Consider the following 17,309-nt stretch of genomic DNA (forward strand, 5'->3'; position numbering starts at 1 on the left):
AAAGAGAGAACGAGTGGAGGGAGGGAAAAATGGAGAAGCAGGCTCCCCACTGAACAGGGAGCCCGACTTGGGACTCGATCCCAGGACCCTGGGCAGACGCTTAACCAACTGAGCCACCCAGGCATCCTGGAGATCTTTTTCTGAAGAGAAAATGAACCCACAAAAGCTCTAAATTTGGAGACACCAGGCACTGTTGTAGTGACCGATGGGTGGAAACAGGAAGATTCCATATAAGTTTGCATTCTGAATGGGGAGAATCTCATCCCTTTTCCACATCTCAATTCTATTTTTTTTCCACACCTCAATTCTAAAAGGCCAGCAGCCAGACAAGAAACTTGGTAGATAATAATCTCAAGAAACTGGATAGCTCCAAAGTAAAGATCTCCTGAGACAAACATGTAGGGTACATGACCACCTGGAGGACATACAAAGCCAAGAATCAACAAACCCACTGAAGCTGAACTGCCAATCAGGTTTTTAAGGCCTCACACTTAAATAAGAATAGTCAGTCAAGTATCACCAGCTGTGTGGTTAAAGTCTCCACTGTGAAAGAAAATGACCAAAACAGGAAAAAAAAATCCTAAAGGAAACAGACGATTCAAAGAACAGAAAAAATGCATACACACACATACACACCACATTATTTAATTTTATTACTAAAAAAGAACAAGATGTTATACAAAAGGATCAGAGAACAAGAAAAATCTCTTAAAAATTAAATGTAGGACAGTAGAAAAAATTTCATCTTTATGATGTTGGCTTTTATAAAGAAAATTTCACAGAAAGGAAAACAAACAGGCAAAGATAGAAAATAGGAGAGGAGGGCAGCCTGAGTGGCTCAGTGGTTTAGCGCCACCTTCAGCCCAGGGCCTGATCCTGGAGACCCGGGATCAAGTCCCACATGAGGCTCCCTGCATGGAGCCTGCTTCTCCCTCTGCCTGTGTCTCTGCCTCCTCTCTCTCTCTCTCTCTCTCTCTCTCTCTCTCTCTCTCTCTCTCTCTCTGTCTTCCATGAATAAATAAATAAAATCTTTAAAAAAAGAAAATAGGAGAGGAATGAGTAGCAGATTATAGACTCAATCCATGAGGTCCTAAATTCAAATAATAGGAGATATAAAGAAAATTCAGAAACTGAGGGGAAGGAGGTAAGAAATAATACAGGAAAATTTCCCACATCTGAAAGTATTAGCTTCCAGACTGGCAAGGCCTAAATTGTACCCACCACAATGAATGAAATAAAAGGCCCACATGGTCATGAAGTTTCAGGGATAAAGAGATTCCCTAAAAGCTTCTCAAGAAAAAGAGGAGAGAAATCACCTACAAAAAGAATCAGGACTTAAAAGTAGCATTTAGACTCACACAACACTGGCAGCCAGATGACAATAAAATCATGTCTTCAAATTTATAAAGGCAAATTATTCAAAACTCAGTCTATAAATCTACAGAAACTTCCAGTCATATGTCAGGAAAGAAAAGACATTTATACACATGAAAAGACTATCACTTTACCTCCTATGTATCCTTCCTCAAGAAGCTAATGGAGGTGGTACTCCAGTCAAATGGGTTTTTTTTTAAGATTTATTTTATTTATTCATGAGAGACACAGAGATAGAGAGGCAGAGACATAGGCAGAGGGAGAAGCAGGCTCCCTACTGGGAGCCCGATATGGGACTGATCCCAGGAACCCAGGACCACACCCTGAATTGAAGGCGTGAGCCACCCAGGCATCCCCAACTGGGGTTGTAAACCAGAAAAAGAAGACAGCAGAGCAGCAAAAGGAGTCCCAGGTTAATAGCCATGCAGAAGGCCTTGGGAGCTGAGGATGGAAGATTCCAAGAAAAGAGTCTTCAGGAAAAAACTGAACTTGAGTTGTTGAGCATATAGTGAATGCAGATAATGTTTAACAGCTCCTAAGAGTTCTTGGGAAAAAATGAGCTATAGGTTCATAGAAACCTAAACCAATGAAAAAATGAGGTAATTATTCATGCCAATAAAAAGTCATAAAAATCCATCACACCGAATAGGACTATGCAGCTATTAAAAAAAAATGAAGTGCAATATTATGTGAAAAAAAAAGGCACAGGGGTGCCTGACTGGCTCAGTCAATACAGTGCGTGATTCTTGACCTCAGGCTTGAGTTCAAGCCCCACACTGGGTATAGAGAGTACTTAAAAATAAAATCTTCAAGGGATGCCTGGGTGGCTCAGCAGTTGAGTGTCTGCCTTCAGCTCAGTGCATGATCCCAGAATCCGGAATCAAGTGCCACATCAGGCTCTTTGTGGGGAGCCTGCTTCTCCCTCTGCCTATGTCTCTGCCTCTCTCTCTGTGTCTCTCATGAATAAATAAATAATCCAGACCACTAATTATTACCAATCAATCAATTAATCTTGTCAGGGGCACCTAGATGGTTCAATCAGTTAAATGCCTGCCTTCTGCCTTTGTCTCAGTTCATGATCCCATCCCTAGGTCCTAGGATCAAGCCCCACAGATCAGGTCAGGCTCCCTGCAGCCTGCTCCCTGCTCCTTTCTGAGGATCCCTCTGTTGCTGCCCCTGCTTGTGCTTACTCCCTCTCTCTGTGAAATAAATAAATAAGATCTTTTAAAAATCCTTTAAAAAATATTTTTAGGGGATCCCTGGGTGGCTCAGTGGTTTAGCGCCTGCCTTTGGCCCAGGGCGCGATCCTGGAGTCCCGGGATCGAGTCCCGTGTCAGGCTCCTGGCATGGAGCCTGCTTCTCCCTCCTCCTGTGTCTCTGCCTCTCTCTCTATGTCTATCATAAATAATAAATAAATAAATATTTTTTAAAAATGTTTTTAAAAATTCTTTTTAAAAAGCAGGTGCATTATAGTGTCCATATTAAGCTACCTTTTAGCTAAGAAAAGCTTTTTTTTTTTTAATAAGCAAAAGCAAAACTTATTACTTTTGAAAGGAGGGAGGGAACTGGATAGAAAGGCCAAAGATGATAGCTAGACCTCTCTAAAGGTACCTTTATTTTGTAGATTTGATTTTGGAACCATGTAAATATTTTACAAAATTGTAAAAGAAAATTTCATAAAAATGAAAAAAAAACTCAATTCCTAAAATTTGAAAGCAAGCAAAATGAAAAAAGTAAAAAAAAAAAAAAAGAACCTGTGTATCAAGTCAGTGTCTTTTTTGAAAAGATGTTATTTATTTAGAGACAGAGAGTGAGGAGCAGGGGAGAGGGAGAGGGAGAGAATTTGAAGTAGACTCTGCACTGAGCACAGAGCCCAACACGGGGCTTGATCCAAGGACCACGGCTTGATCCCAGGGCCCTGAGATCATGACCTCAGCCAAAATCAACAGTCAGATGTTTAACCAATTGAGACACTCAAGCACCCCAAGTTAGTGGCTTAGCTACAAAGAGAGGTAGTATGTCAAGACGCACAGTAATGTGACAAACTAGATATAAATCTTCACCTCTGGGATCCCTGAGTGGCGCAATGGTTTGGCGCCTGCCTTTGGCTCAGGGCGCGATCCTGGAGACCCGGGATCGAGTCCCATATCGGGCTCCCGGTGCATGGAGCCTGCTTCTCCCTCTGCCTGTGTCTCTGCCTCTCTCTCTCTCTCTGTGTGACTATCATAAATAAATAAATTAAAAAAAAATCTTCACCTCTTTTTTCAGTTATCATTTATTGGTAATAATATTAGTATTCATGTTCTGAAATTATATATAGAGAGTAATATATATAGTAGAATTATGTTAATAATTAGAATAAGATATAAATAGAATATAAATATATAAATAGAATAAAAGATATATATACACATATATATACTACACACACACACACACATACACACACACACACACAGTAGGATAGAATAAATAATTACGTTAATGTCCAGACTATAATTTTCATTGTAAGACAAAAGATAAAAATATAAAAACCAATGGATTACAGTAAAAGTTCTGTCATTCCAAATTTGATCTAAATATATCACTATGAACTGATATTTTCTCTTTAAAAAAATATTCCATGGCTCTGTACACTAGAAAGGCCTTCAAATATTACCAGCCCAGTATAAGTAACCACCCTAGCACCCATACTATGCCTCCAAATACCATTTCCCACTAAAAGAGACAAGTATTCTTTGAAAAAATGGATGATTCACAGTATCAGGCAGAAAAGATGTAGATGTGCTAGAAATATTTTATCATTACAGAACTAGTAGGGCCATCCTAGGGCTGAAACAACTTAAAGCAGTTCCAACTGGCTACAAACAAAACAATTTGAGTACCAAAATAATAGTAAATTCGGTGGACTAAAACATATCAAGTATGTTAAAAATCCATGATTTCATGATACTGAAACAAAGTTAACTGATCATCTTTTGAAGAAGGTGAACCAAGTATTTACCCTGTCTTGATTGTATCAGTACATCAGGGTAACCAAATAGCTGATAAGAAGAAGTTATTTTTAGGGATGCCTGAGTGGCTCAGCAGTTAGTCGCCTGCCTTTCGCTCAGGGCGTGATCCCAGAGTTCCAGGATGGAGTCCCACATCGGGCTCCCTGCAGGGAGGCTGCTTCTCCCTCTGCCTATGTCTCTCCCTCTCTCTGTCTCTCATAAAGAAAAGAAGAGAAAAGAAAAAAGAAAGAGAAAGAAAGAAAGAAAAAAGGAGGGAGGGAGGAAGATTTTTAGAAGAATTCCAACTAATAAATGAACACATGATAGACTAGGCAATGATCACCAATGACTGTGAAAACCATTAGGTGAAAACCCAACAGGAAAAAAAGAAAAAAGAAAACCCAACAGGAAATTTTTTAATAAGTGGATCAGGCTGATGACACTGAATCTACTGTTCAATCTTAACATCACTGAAAGAGAGGCCATCAGACACATACGCGTTAAAAATATTCTCACCTCAAGTTAAATCTGAATCTAATCATCTAGATCTACCAGTTTATAGGGAATACAGGGGACAGAGGAATAACATTAAATGCCATCATGAGAATATAATCAGCAAAATCCAGAAGAAGAGTTTCCACAGAAAACCAATCAGTTTCTTCAAAAACTAAACGGCAAGAACAAAAAAATTAAGAAGGAAGGGTACTCATAAATTAGAAGAGAATGAAAAGACAGGTTATCAAATTCAGACCTTGTCTGAATACTGATTTGAACAAACCAACTATAAAACTCAAATCACTTGAGGCAGCCCCAGTGGCTCACTGGTTTAGCACCACCTTCGGCCCAGGGCCTGATCCTGGAGACCTTGGGATCGAGTCCCACGTCAGGCTCCCTGCATGGAGCCTGCTTCTCCCTCTGCCTGTGTCTCTGCCTCTCTCTCTCTCTGTGCGTCTCTCATGAATAAATAAATAAAGTCCTTCAAAAAAATTTTTTTAAAAACTCAAATCACTTATGTGATACACCAGTGTCAAACCTGAACATTTACTGGATATTTGATGATATTATGGGATAAATGTTTATTTCTGGATTTAATGAAGATATGAGGTTATGTTTTAAAAAATTAAGTTCTTTCTTTTAGAACTCATGCTGAGTTCACATTTTATGTGATATAATGTCTGGAATTTGCCTCAAACTAATGCAAATGGGTTGGTGGAATGTGGGATGGGTGAGAGTATAGGTAAAATAAGATTGGACACATACTGATAGTTGTTGAAGCTGGAGAATGGTATATGGGATTCATTACACCATTATCAAGTATACCTTTATGTTTGCAATTCTTCACAATATAAAATGAAACAAAAATTTGTACAATAAGGGCAAATAAAATCTTAGTACATGTTCTTGACTCAGGAGTGGATATCTACGTGGTCACAGCAACATAACCACTAAATATTAACCAAGAATTGTGCTATAAAAATAGAAAAAGAAGAGTAGTTTAGGAAGAGAGACAAAGTAAGGGAGAGAAATTCTTAGATGCTGTAACTGGAAGCCAACAAATAATATGTCATTTTGATAAAGTAAAATCCATCAGAACCATGTACTATTTAGAAATACAGAAAACCAGAAGAAATAGCTAAAATAATTGCTGTGGTTTCTGGGGAGTTAGACTCAAGAGCAAGGAAGGGTGGGGTGCCTGGGTGGCTCAGGGAGTGTCTGCCTTCAATTCAGGGCGTGATCCCGGGGTCCTGGGATCGAGTCCCACATTGGGCTCCCTGTGGGGAGCCTGCTTCTCCCTCCGCCTGTGTCTTTGCCTCTCTCTCTCTCTCTCTAATGAATAAATAAATAAAATCTTTTTTTAAAAAAAAAAGAGCAAGGAAAAAAAAGAGTAAGGAAGGGTAGGGCAGAGGAGTGCCATTTTTCCTTACTAACCTATTAGTACTAGCTGACTTTTAAAACTATGTCCTTGTATTTCTTTGACAGTATTTTATTTATAGACTGGTTCTTAGGTCTTGGTGCTCTGTCAACTCCCATAAAATTCATATTTTGACTCAAGAGCTGACATTTAAATCTCAAATTGGGGCACACTGGGTTCTCCCATCATCTTAATGGAGTAGAATGTCACTACCAGGAACAGGGAAAGAGAGATGAAGGTAAAATAAAAATAAAGGGCAGCCCCAGTGGCGCAGCGGTTTAGTGCCACCTGCAGCCTGGGGTGTGATCCTGGAGACGGGGGATCGAGTCCCACATCAGGCTCCCTGCATGGAGCCTGCTTCTCCCTCTTGCCTGTATCTTTGCCTCTCTCTCTCTCTCTCTCTCTCTCTCTCTCTCTCTCTCTATCTCTCTCTCTGAATAAATAAATAAATCTTTAAAAAATAAAAATACAAATAAATAAAAATAAAAAGTGAGAACAACCAAGGGCTATCCATATGGTATTATTTTTATTCCAGTGGGCATCTAGCCTGTATTTGAGTACCTACTGGCTTGGACCTTAGGTCCCAATACAGATTTTGCAGGGAAAAGGAATTCCTCTGAATAGATGTGTAGGGCAAACAATTTGCCCAATGGAAGCTGAAAAGGCTAGAAAGTTGAGTAAATATTGCAAAGAAGTGTTCATTCTGGGACACCTGGTGGTTCAGCGGTTGAGTGTCTGCCTTTGGCTCAGGGCGTGATCCTGGGGTCCAGGGATCGAGTCCTGCATCAGGTTCCCTATAAGGAGCCTGCTTCTCCCTTTGCCTATGTCTCTGCCTCTCTCTCTCTCTGTGTGTGTGTCTCCCATGAATAAAGAAATAAAATCTTTAAAAAAAGAGGTATTCATTCAAACATTTGGTGAGCACTATGTGTATGAATCCATGCTAAGTGCTGGGCTACAAAATTAAATAATACACAGCTGCTAACTCCACAGTCTAGTTCAGGAAGCATTGATGCACAATACAATATGGTATAACAAGGAGAGTAACAATAGGAGATAAGCAATGGGGGATATAAGAGTAAAGAAAGGAGAAATCCCTGATCAGACTGAGAAGTAAGATACGGTTTTCTATAGGATCTACTGCTTGAAATGAATCTTTGAACATAAGCAGAAGCCCAGAGAAGACTGAGGGCACTGTGGAGAAAGGACAGCCTCAGGCAAAAGGGAGATAGCTTATCAGGATAACTTTAGTTCCATGTGAATGGAAAAAGGAAACCACATGAGGATGTGGCAGAAGAGGCCAAGGAACTTCTTATGAAGATCCACCAGTGCAAAGGTAACAAATTTAAGCTTTACTCTAAAAGCTATTGGATAACTATGGAAGAATTTTAAGCAAGATTGCAGTATTTTATTTGCATCTTAAGGACGCCTCAGGCTGCAGTGTATAGAGTAAGCCAAGGTAGGGGCTGGAACTAGTGAGACCAGTTTGGAGGCTGCTATAGAAGTTTAGGCAAGAGAAGATGGTAGCTTAGAATAGAGTGGTGGTGGTGGTGGTATAATGGTAGAAATAGATGAGGGTGGACTCAAGGTATTTTTAGAAAGGAAAATTGACAGGACTTGGAGACTGATCAGATGTGGCTGAGGGGGAAGGTGGGGATTAAGACAGAGGAGTGTAGGATGACATGTTTGTAGCACATGGTGCTACCATTTACTAAGGTGAGAAAAAAGAAGCATATTCTGAAAGAGAAGAGGATAGTTTAAGGCAGTGTTTCTCATCTGGAGGTAACGGTACCCCCCATGAGACATCTGGAGACAATTTTGGTTGTAACAACTAATGGTATCTTGTAGGCAGAGGCCCACAAGATACTCCTAAAGTCCTATAATGCACCTAACAGCTCCACACAACAACAAAAAAAATGATCCAATTCAAAATGTCAATAGTGCAGAAGCTGAGAAACCTTGATCTAGAGCAATGCTGATTTGAAGAGCTCTGCAGGCCAGCTAAGTAAGTTTTTTAGCCTTTTAGAAATGCAACTCCTAAAGCTCAAGAGGGAGCCAGAATACAAATATAAATTTAGGAGTTATCAATTTGTAGGTGGTCATTCCAGTCATCAACTATACTTGGGTACAATTTCCCATGAATATATTTGAAAAGAAGAAAATATATTTGAAAGAAGAAGACCAAGGACAGAGTCCTGGGGGATACCAATACTTACAGTAGCAAAGGAGGAAAGAAAAAGATCCCATGGGAAAGATTAAGAAGTGGCCAGCGAGATAGGAGGAAAACCATCAGAGAAAGGAATCATGGAAATCAAAGATAGCGTTTCAAGGAAGGAAATAAGAAAAATAAGTGGTAAAAAAAAAGAAAAAAAAAGAAAAAGAAGTGGTGTCAAAGGCAGAGAAAAGTTGAGGAAGTTAGGGAAAGTTTCCATTGGATTTGGCATAGTAGTGGTCACTGATGACTGTGACAAGATCAATTTCTATGAAATGTTAAGGACAGAAGAACCATGACATTTTTTAAAAGATGGGAGACATTTAATATGTTTATGAACTAAAAAAAAGAGCCAATAGAAGTCATAGACAAGGAGGTACAGAAACAGGAGAAAGAGGGTATGCAATGAAGGAGCAAGAATTTAAAGAAGGGAGGAGAGGGGTCCAAGATGGTGTTTCAAGGAGGAAGGATAGACTTAAACAGGGGGAGGACCAATCACCTCTTTCACTGAGATAGGAGGAAAGGGATAAGATTTCAGTGAAAATGGCAGACGTTAAGAGAAGAAGCTAAAGGAGTTCTCATGTGATGGCCTTAATTTTCCGGGGAAGAATTAGGTACAATTACGGCAAGGGTAGAAGTGATGGGGTAAGGAATTGAGAGGTAAAAGTTTAGAAAAACCACTTGAGAGAATGGGAGAAGAAGCTGATGAAGGAAGATTTCTGGAGAACAATTCTACAAAGGAAGATGCATCCTAGCAGGGAAATCTGGGAGGTCAAGATGTATCCTATTAGAAGGCATCGCCCAAGTGTCAGGAACTTAAATCCTTAGGAGGGTGGGTGCTGGTAAGGACCAACAGGGAACAAGAGTGTCAGCTGGGAATCCTGTTCAGTCCTCATGAGCAAGGCTTTTGACTTGTTTTTTTAAGTTCCACAAGAGCAGGTACCATACCTATCTGTGTCATCATTGGATCCCCAGCACCTAGCAGTGCCCAACGCATAGTAGGCACTCAATAAATAGTAGGTGCATGAAAAAGAAGGAAATAAAAATGTCTTAGAGGCCAACCTCATGATGTAGATGCCATACCACTTACATCTCTCATGATATCCCTCAGTTCTGTTCTGCAGAAAACACTAGCCTTCCAAATATTTCAGACACTTGGCCATTTGTTATGCTGCCCTCATCAGTACCTCTTTTTCCTAATACTTCCTTCTTATTAAATTCCTTGGATGTCTGACATGAGTGATAATGGATGAGGTTCTCTCTCCTGCCTTCCACCCTCCCTAAAATAAAACATTGGCAATGTTCTCTCCATGTTACAAGGTATGCTTTCAGAACAGAGCTCCTCCTCCCCTGTAGCACCAGAAGCTGCTCTATTATTAAAACGTCAGGAAAACAAAAAACAAAACAAAACAAAAAAAATGTCAAAGACACTATGGTTAGACTGCAATGCCTAGGGTCATCTTCAACCAGCCTTTGTTCCTCATTACCTGGGCCACTTGACTGTGTTTTTCAGGGATGTTCTCCAGATGGTTAGAGGGTACACAAACGATGTTTCTGTCTAAAGAAAAGAGAAAGGATTTGATTTCAATGGTTTTCTTGATGAAAGATTATTTAGAAAATAATGTCTGGCAATTCAAACTCCCTCTTTTCAGAGGCATATGCAGAATTCAAGCTCAACCTAATTCAAGCTCAAGGCCACTTCTCAAAAACCTGTTTCCTGGCCTAGCCATTACAAAACTTATTCCTAATAGAGCAAGTCTGCAATATTTTCTCTCATGCCACAAATGCACAATATGACAAGGTCTGCTTTCTGTTCATATTTTAAGAGGGAAATAAAATGTAACTGGTTTTGTTTTTGTTACTGAATAATAGAACACTGACGTCATAGACTCACTTAATTCAGCATATAGGCAGGCGAGGACGAGCCAAGTGCCTGCCCTAATGAACTGTAGTTTAAGGCATATGGGTATTAAACAGTGTGACTAATATAAAATGATGGTGTTTCAAGTGGATTTATTGAAAATCAGCAAATGGAAACTTCAGGAATGGAATCTGGGAATGGGTACTGGGATTAAGTCTCAGAAACATACCATTGTGATTTCCCTGACCACCACTCACCTCCTCTACCAATTACTTTAAGACATATTTATCACAGAAAGCTCTAGTTTTCAGAGATCTGGAGATATGAAATATAAAAGGTGGGGCACCTGGGTAGCTCGGTGGTTGAGGGTCTGCCTTTGGCTCAGGTCGTGATCCCAGGGTCCTGGGATCGAGTCCCACATCAGGCTCCCCACAGGGAGCCTCCTTCTCCCTCTCCCTATGTCTCTGTCTCTCTCTGTGTCTCTCATAAACAAATAAATAAAATCTTCTTTAAAAAAAGAAAGGAAGGAAGGAAGAAAATGAATGAAGAAAGAAAGAAAGAAAGAAAGAAGAAAGAAAGAAAGAAGAAAAGAAAAGAAAAGAAAAGAAAAGAAAGAAAAGAAAAGAAAAGAAAAGAAAAGAAAAGAAAAGAAAAGAAAGAAAAGAAAAGAAAAGAAAAGAAAAGAAAAGAAAAGAAAAGAAAAGAAAAGAAAAGAAAAGAAAAGATAAGATGACTCTCGGGGTGCCTGGGTGGCTCAATGGGTTAAACACCTGCCTTCAGCTCAGGTCATAAACTCACAGTCCTGGGATCGAGCCCTGCATCAGGCTCCTTGCTCACTGGGGAGTCTGCTTTTCCCTCTCCCTCTGCCCCTCCTCCCCACACATGCTATGGCTCTCTCTTTCTCGCTCTCAAATGAATAAATAAAATCTAAAACAACAACAAAAAAAGGCAATTCTCTAATAAAGAGGAGACTGTTCCCAGTATGGAAAGGTGCATAAAATGATGATAATGACAATGGTAAGTGGACAGTGGCAACATTAACATTTACTAAGTGTCAACTGGAGTTCAAGCATATATGACTTTTATTTTTTTAAGGTATATTTATTTATTCATGAGAGACACACAGAGACAGAGACATAGGCAGAGGGAGAAGCAGGCCCTTCACAGGGAGCCAGATGCAGGACTCAATCCTGGATCCCAGGATCACACCCTGAGCCAAAGCAGATGCTCAACTGCTGAGCCACCCAGGTGTCCCCACATATGGCTTTTAGAAAAAAAGTGTGATGGTTGTGATTCCTAGTAATATGTGACAATGACTACCTGCCCAAAAGCATCCAAAATCAACTTTGTGATCACGTTCTGCATCAAATATTTCATCCTTCTCCTTTAAGGCAGCCATATTTTCCATTTTTCTCCACCCCCGCTAACACCGTTCCTGCACCTTCCCTCTCCTCTCAGCCCTTGGTTTGTTATTTCTACTAGTCATGGCCTTCAACTGAATTCTCCAAGTTCCCAGGTAGTACCCCCATGGTCTTTGTATTGCCATCTGGACCTCAGTTCACAGAGAAGGTGGACTTATTTTGGTAGCCGTTGATGACAGGTTGCAGAAGGCAGGGCAGGAGAAGCACAACAGGACAAATGAAACCAAAGAGAACAGCAATAAAAGGAATGTAAGAATGTCCTCTAGATGAGGACAAGTAAATGTGCTTGCTTGAATGTTATTGCCTATGTGAGAGTCCATAGCTGAGGTCAAGATACTTCACAGACACTCCATAGTGAAAAGGAGTTTCAATCTTGCCATGAAGCAGGGGTTAGCAAACTTTTCTAGGAAAGGGCCAGATAACAAATTATTTTAAGCTTTGCAAGTCATATGGTCCTTGTCACAGCTACTTAATTCTGCCATGTAGTGTAAAAGCAGCCACGGACAGTCCATAAACAAGTGCTCAGCTGTGTTCAAATAAAACTTTACAAAATAAAGCAGGGCTAGAAGACAGTTATGGCCTAAGGGCCATAGTTTGCCAACTCTGCCATAAATTAAGTTCTACCTCTCTGAGGCCTCATTAGGTTTCCAAAGTCTGAAATCTTTCTAGAGGTTAACACTGTAGTGGTTGAGAAAGTGAGCTCTACATCAAATTAGACCTGAGTGTGAACCTTAGCTCTGGCATTTTCTAGATGTGTGTCCTTGGGCAAATCACTTAATTTCTCTGAATCCCAACATCTTCAGCTGTAAAATGATAGTGCCGACCCCTCAGGGTGACTATAAACAGTAAACTAGACAATGACACATGTTAATCACTTAGCACAGGGCCTGGTCCCCAGAAAGTGCCCAGTAGGTACTGGCTGATATTATTAGTTATTAAGGGGACTTAGTAGATAAAGAAAGGGAAGTGAGAGCTTACAGAGGATATAATAGGATGGAAAAGACAACAGAGCCCCTCAGCTCTGGGTGCAGATGTTGTCACATTGACTCCATTGAGCTTTTGGAAGTAAGACTCTAGTCTCTGTAAAATTTTCTTCTGAGCTTCAAATTTCACCTGCAAAAGAAAAAGATTTATGCAGTATCACCTCAAAGAAAGGAAAACAAAGAGGAAAAGGGTGTCCCACAGATTCCTGGGTTATGGTCTTAGCAGACAAGAAATCCATAATGATGTGCCAGCAGTAGACCTAAGAAGGTATTGGGAGAAAGGTCAAGAGTGAGCTCTTGTGTAAGCTCTTCATTTTATCTGATCTTTCAGTTTGAACACTCAAGCTATAGGTCAGTGCTGGGATAATGGAAATGTTTTATGTTGGTATTATGTTATATACTATGGTAACCACTAGCCACATGTGGCTAATGAGCACTTTAAATGAGGCTCATGTGATGAGGAACTGAATTTTTAGTCTCATTTAATTTTAGTTAACTTATACAGTCACCTCTGCTATAAGAGGACAGAAGCATTTTTATGCTATGCAAAATCACACAAAAGAAATCATTGAACATTAAGAGTACTAATACACAGAATTGCTGAATCATTATACTGTATGCTGGAAACTAATTTAATACTGTTGTTTAACTATATTGGAATTAAAATTAAAAAAAAAAAAGAAATCACAGGGCTCATGAGAAAAAAAGGGTTAGGCACACATTCCAAAACTTTATCAGTAATGCACATAAAAGAGAAAGGAACCTAACATAACACGTAATACAGTTTTACATATTAAATGGTTAAGGAATGTATAGATACATACTACAGGAAGAATGACTCTTTGCCCTGACAAAGACCTTAAGTTTGCTTATGGAAGTGGCTGTCCACTTGTAAGTTACCATGAAGTGGTGAAAGAAGGGTTGTGTGTCACACAGAAAGACCTAGCAGCAGATGTGGATGAGTGTGGCTCATAACATGCTCAGTGAACTGTGGGAACCCGTAGATGTTTGAGGGGTGTGTGCGTGTTCATTTTATGTATGCTTATGCAGTCAGTTCTGCTGGGTGCAGTTTGCTTCTTTCATCTGGTATTTCTCGCCGACGAAATCACTTCTAAGTCAACGTGATAATTTGCATTATGTTCAAATTGTTCCCTGACCTATCAATTCCTTGGAATAAATTTGTGTTTTTAAAACAAGCATTACAGCAGAATTGACTGTATTTAAAATAAAATAGTCACCTGTAGCTAGTGGCTACCAGGCTGGAAAGTGCAGCTATATAAAGCACTCATACATACAGAGCTATAGGAATAACAAAAAGGCAAGGGAGAAAGGAAACAGGCATTTTGATATATGGCTCCAGAGTTTGGAAGACATAACAGGTGCAAAGTTAAAATTTTGGATTTATATTACTCAGCCACCAAAAAGAATGAAATCTTGCCACTTGCAACGATGTGGATGGAACTAGAGAGTATTATGCTAAGGGAAATAAGTCAGCCAGAGAAAGACAAATATCATATGATTTCACTCATGTGGAATTTAAGAAACAAAACAGATGAACATAGGAGAAGGAAAGGAAAAATAAGATGAAAACAGGGAGGTGAACCACAAGAGACTCAACTCTAGGATACAAACCGAAGGTTGCTGGAGGGGAGGTGGGTGAAGGGATGGGGTAACTGGGTGATGGGCATTAAGGATGGCACTTGAAATAATGAGCACTAAGTGTTGTATGCAACTGATGAATCACTAAATTCTACCTCTGAAACTAATAGTACAGTATATGTTAATATAAAAAATAAATACATTTGAAAAAAAACTTTTCAGATTCCTTAGCATGTTGATTTTAAGCAACTGTTACAGCATCTGGGTAGAGCTGTCCAGTCAAGCTTCCTATATGTCTGGTACTATTCATCCTGATGGAAGTAAGGAGTGAAAACTCAAGCTGGGAGAGTACCTGGGTGGCTCAGTGGGTTAAGTGTCTGCCTTCAGCTCAGGTCATGATCCTGATCAGGGTCCTGGAATCGAGCCCCTCATCAGGCTCTCTGGTCTCAGGGAGGGAATCTGCTTCTCCCTCTCCCTCTGCTCCTCCCCATTGCTTGTGCGCTCTCTCTCTCTGTCTCAAATAAATAAAATCTTAAAAAAAAAGAAAACTTAAGCTGGGTATCAACCTTGAACTGTTCCTCACAGCTCAGTCTCCAGAGCGGTGTCACAACATAGGCCAGCCTTAAAAAAAAATTCAGGCACTTCATTTTATGTGTGTGTGTGTGTGTGTGTGTGTGTGTGTATACTGGGCACCTACTATGCATAAGTACTTCCTGCCACCATTTTCTCTGGCATTTTACTTATTCAGAAACCTAACTCTAATGCCCCTGGGGAGATACAGTCTGGGAGAAGAGCCCATTTTGGTGCTGTCTACTTAACAAAGCAGAACAGATGGGCAAACTTAATATAAGAAAAAATCCAGATTTATCAGGAGGTAATTAATCATATTACAAAAGGCTTCACTGTTGGCTTCCTTTAAACAGCTCACCTCCCTAATGCTTTTAAAATATAATTTGATTTAGAAAATACATTCGTTGTATAAAATGAGGTATATTTGTGTTTGCATGGCTGCAAGGGGACTATTCATTTGTAAGCCATCTGATGTCTCTGGATTCCTGGTTTTCAGCATACCTGCCCTGGACCTTTATAGAGACAAGGTCCTACTTTAATACCTCATTTCTGTGAAAAAACACACTTAAAGACAAAGAGAATATTTTCTGCCATCACAAAGCATTTCCACCAACATTCTTCAGATGTCTTCAAATTTGCCCTTGGTATCCTACCTTAGGTACCCCCTTGAATCCTTGCAATGCCATGTTAGTTACATCAGGAATACAGAATTTTAGTAAGCCCAGGGATTCAAACTTGCTAATGAGAAAGGATATCAGCCTGGGCCTTACCTTTCCTGCCAGGAACCATTAGGTGGTCCAACATGGTTTGATTTCTTCTAACTTTTTTGTCCTCTTTGACACTTCTTGGCTATCATGTAAGTGAAGTTTCCCTTACATGCTGAGCTCTTAAAGAGCTGTGACCAACCTGGAGGTTTTGTGGCACACCAGGGGAGTAATCTTGGTTTGGAGAGAAGACCCACCCTGGAGAAGAAACACCTCAGGCTATGCATTAGGACTCTTTTCATAATACCTGCCAACCACAGAAACACTGAAATTCACCTGCATGAAAGGTGAACAAACAGAAGTTGAGAAACAGAAGCACAACTCCCAAACCCCTTCATTCAATTACAAACCCTTATGGAGGGACAACTGAGTAGCTCAGTGGTTGAGCGTCTGCTTTTGGCTCAGGTCGTGATTCTAGGGTCCTGGGATCGAGTTCCGTGGGAGCCTACTTCTCCCTCTACCTATGTCTCTGCTTCTCTCTCTGTGTCTCTCATGAAGAAATAAATAAAATCTTTAAAGAAAAAATCCTTACGGAAGCTCAGCATGTAGCACAGTGCCTGTCACAGAGTCAACCCTTGGTAAAAGCAGGCCTGCTGAATGGTACTGCATGTCAAGTACTGGCTTAGGTTCCCAAAATAAAAAGATGAGGGAAATAGACTCTTGTCCTCCAGAGATGTGTTCAACTCCCTGGATACACTTCTATGGCTAGTCCCTCTCTATATCCTAGCCTCCCACTCAAAAACAAATTAGTCGTCAACTAACACTTAGAAAGTGCTAATGATGTGCAAGACACCGTGCCACACAACATAGTGAAAGGGTTACAAAGGTTACAATCTAATTGAGAAGGGGACACCTGGGTGGTTCAGCAGTTGAGCGTCTGCCTTTGGCTCAGGGCATGATCCCAGACTTCCGGGGTCAAGTCCCACATCGGGCTCCCTGCATGGAGCCTGCTTCTCCCTCTGCCTGTGTCTCTGCCTTTCTCTCTCTCTGTGTCTCTCATGAATAAATAAATAAAACCTTTAAAAATCTAATAAAGAAGATCAAGTGCAGATGCAGGAAAAGATGGTAATAAATAACACAATATGCTTAGGTCCTGATTAATGCTCAGGAAAAGCTTCCCAGAGCAGGTAAGCCTTGCACCAGGTCTTAAAGGATGGCAGGGAAGTGAATCAGATAAACATCTGGGCAATGGCTAAGTCAGTCTGGCTAAAATAGTAGTTCATTTTAGGGAACAGCGTAAATGAGGTTGGAAATTTACATCAAAGTGAGATCTGGAAAAACTTTAATGCCTGATTAAAATATGGACTTTATTATGAAGGCAACAGTGGGTTGATGGTGGCTTTACGTAGTGAAATAAAGATGAAATAGGGAGGTTGCGGTGCCTGGGTGACTCAGTGGGTTGAGTGTCTGCCTTTAGCTTGGGTCATGATCCTTGGGTCAAGGGATTGGGCCCTGCACTGGGCTCCTTGCTCAGTGGGGAGTCTGTTTCTCCCTCTGCCCCCTATCCTCTGCTCATGTTCTCTGGCTCTCTCTCCTCTCTCAAATAAATAAATAAATAAATAAATAAATAAATAAATAAATAATAAAATATTTTTAAAAAAGGAACAGGGAAGATAATGAAAA

General features: G+C 40.2%; 1 protein-coding gene across 1 annotated transcript in view; it reads right to left on the reverse strand.

The window, feature by feature from the left end:
- The window catches only part of TRMT2B (tRNA methyltransferase 2 homolog B), a 114,570-nt gene that overhangs the window by 87,687 nt on the left and 9,574 nt on the right, over positions 1 to 17,309 (reverse strand). Inside the window, 6 exon segments of the mRNA XM_055338062.1 lie at positions 9,976 to 10,042; positions 11,846 to 11,874; positions 11,876 to 11,951; positions 12,750 to 12,883; positions 14,919 to 14,973; positions 15,693 to 15,951. Coding sequence (XP_055194037.1) covers positions 9,976 to 10,042; positions 11,846 to 11,874; positions 11,876 to 11,951; positions 12,750 to 12,883; positions 14,919 to 14,973; positions 15,693 to 15,951 — 620 coding nt within the window.

This window comes from Nyctereutes procyonoides, unplaced genomic scaffold (assembly GCF_905146905.1).
Source record: "Nyctereutes procyonoides isolate TBG_1078 unplaced genomic scaffold, NYPRO_anot_genome, whole genome shotgun sequence".
NCBI classification, from domain to species: Eukaryota; Metazoa; Chordata; class Mammalia; order Carnivora; family Canidae; genus Nyctereutes; species Nyctereutes procyonoides.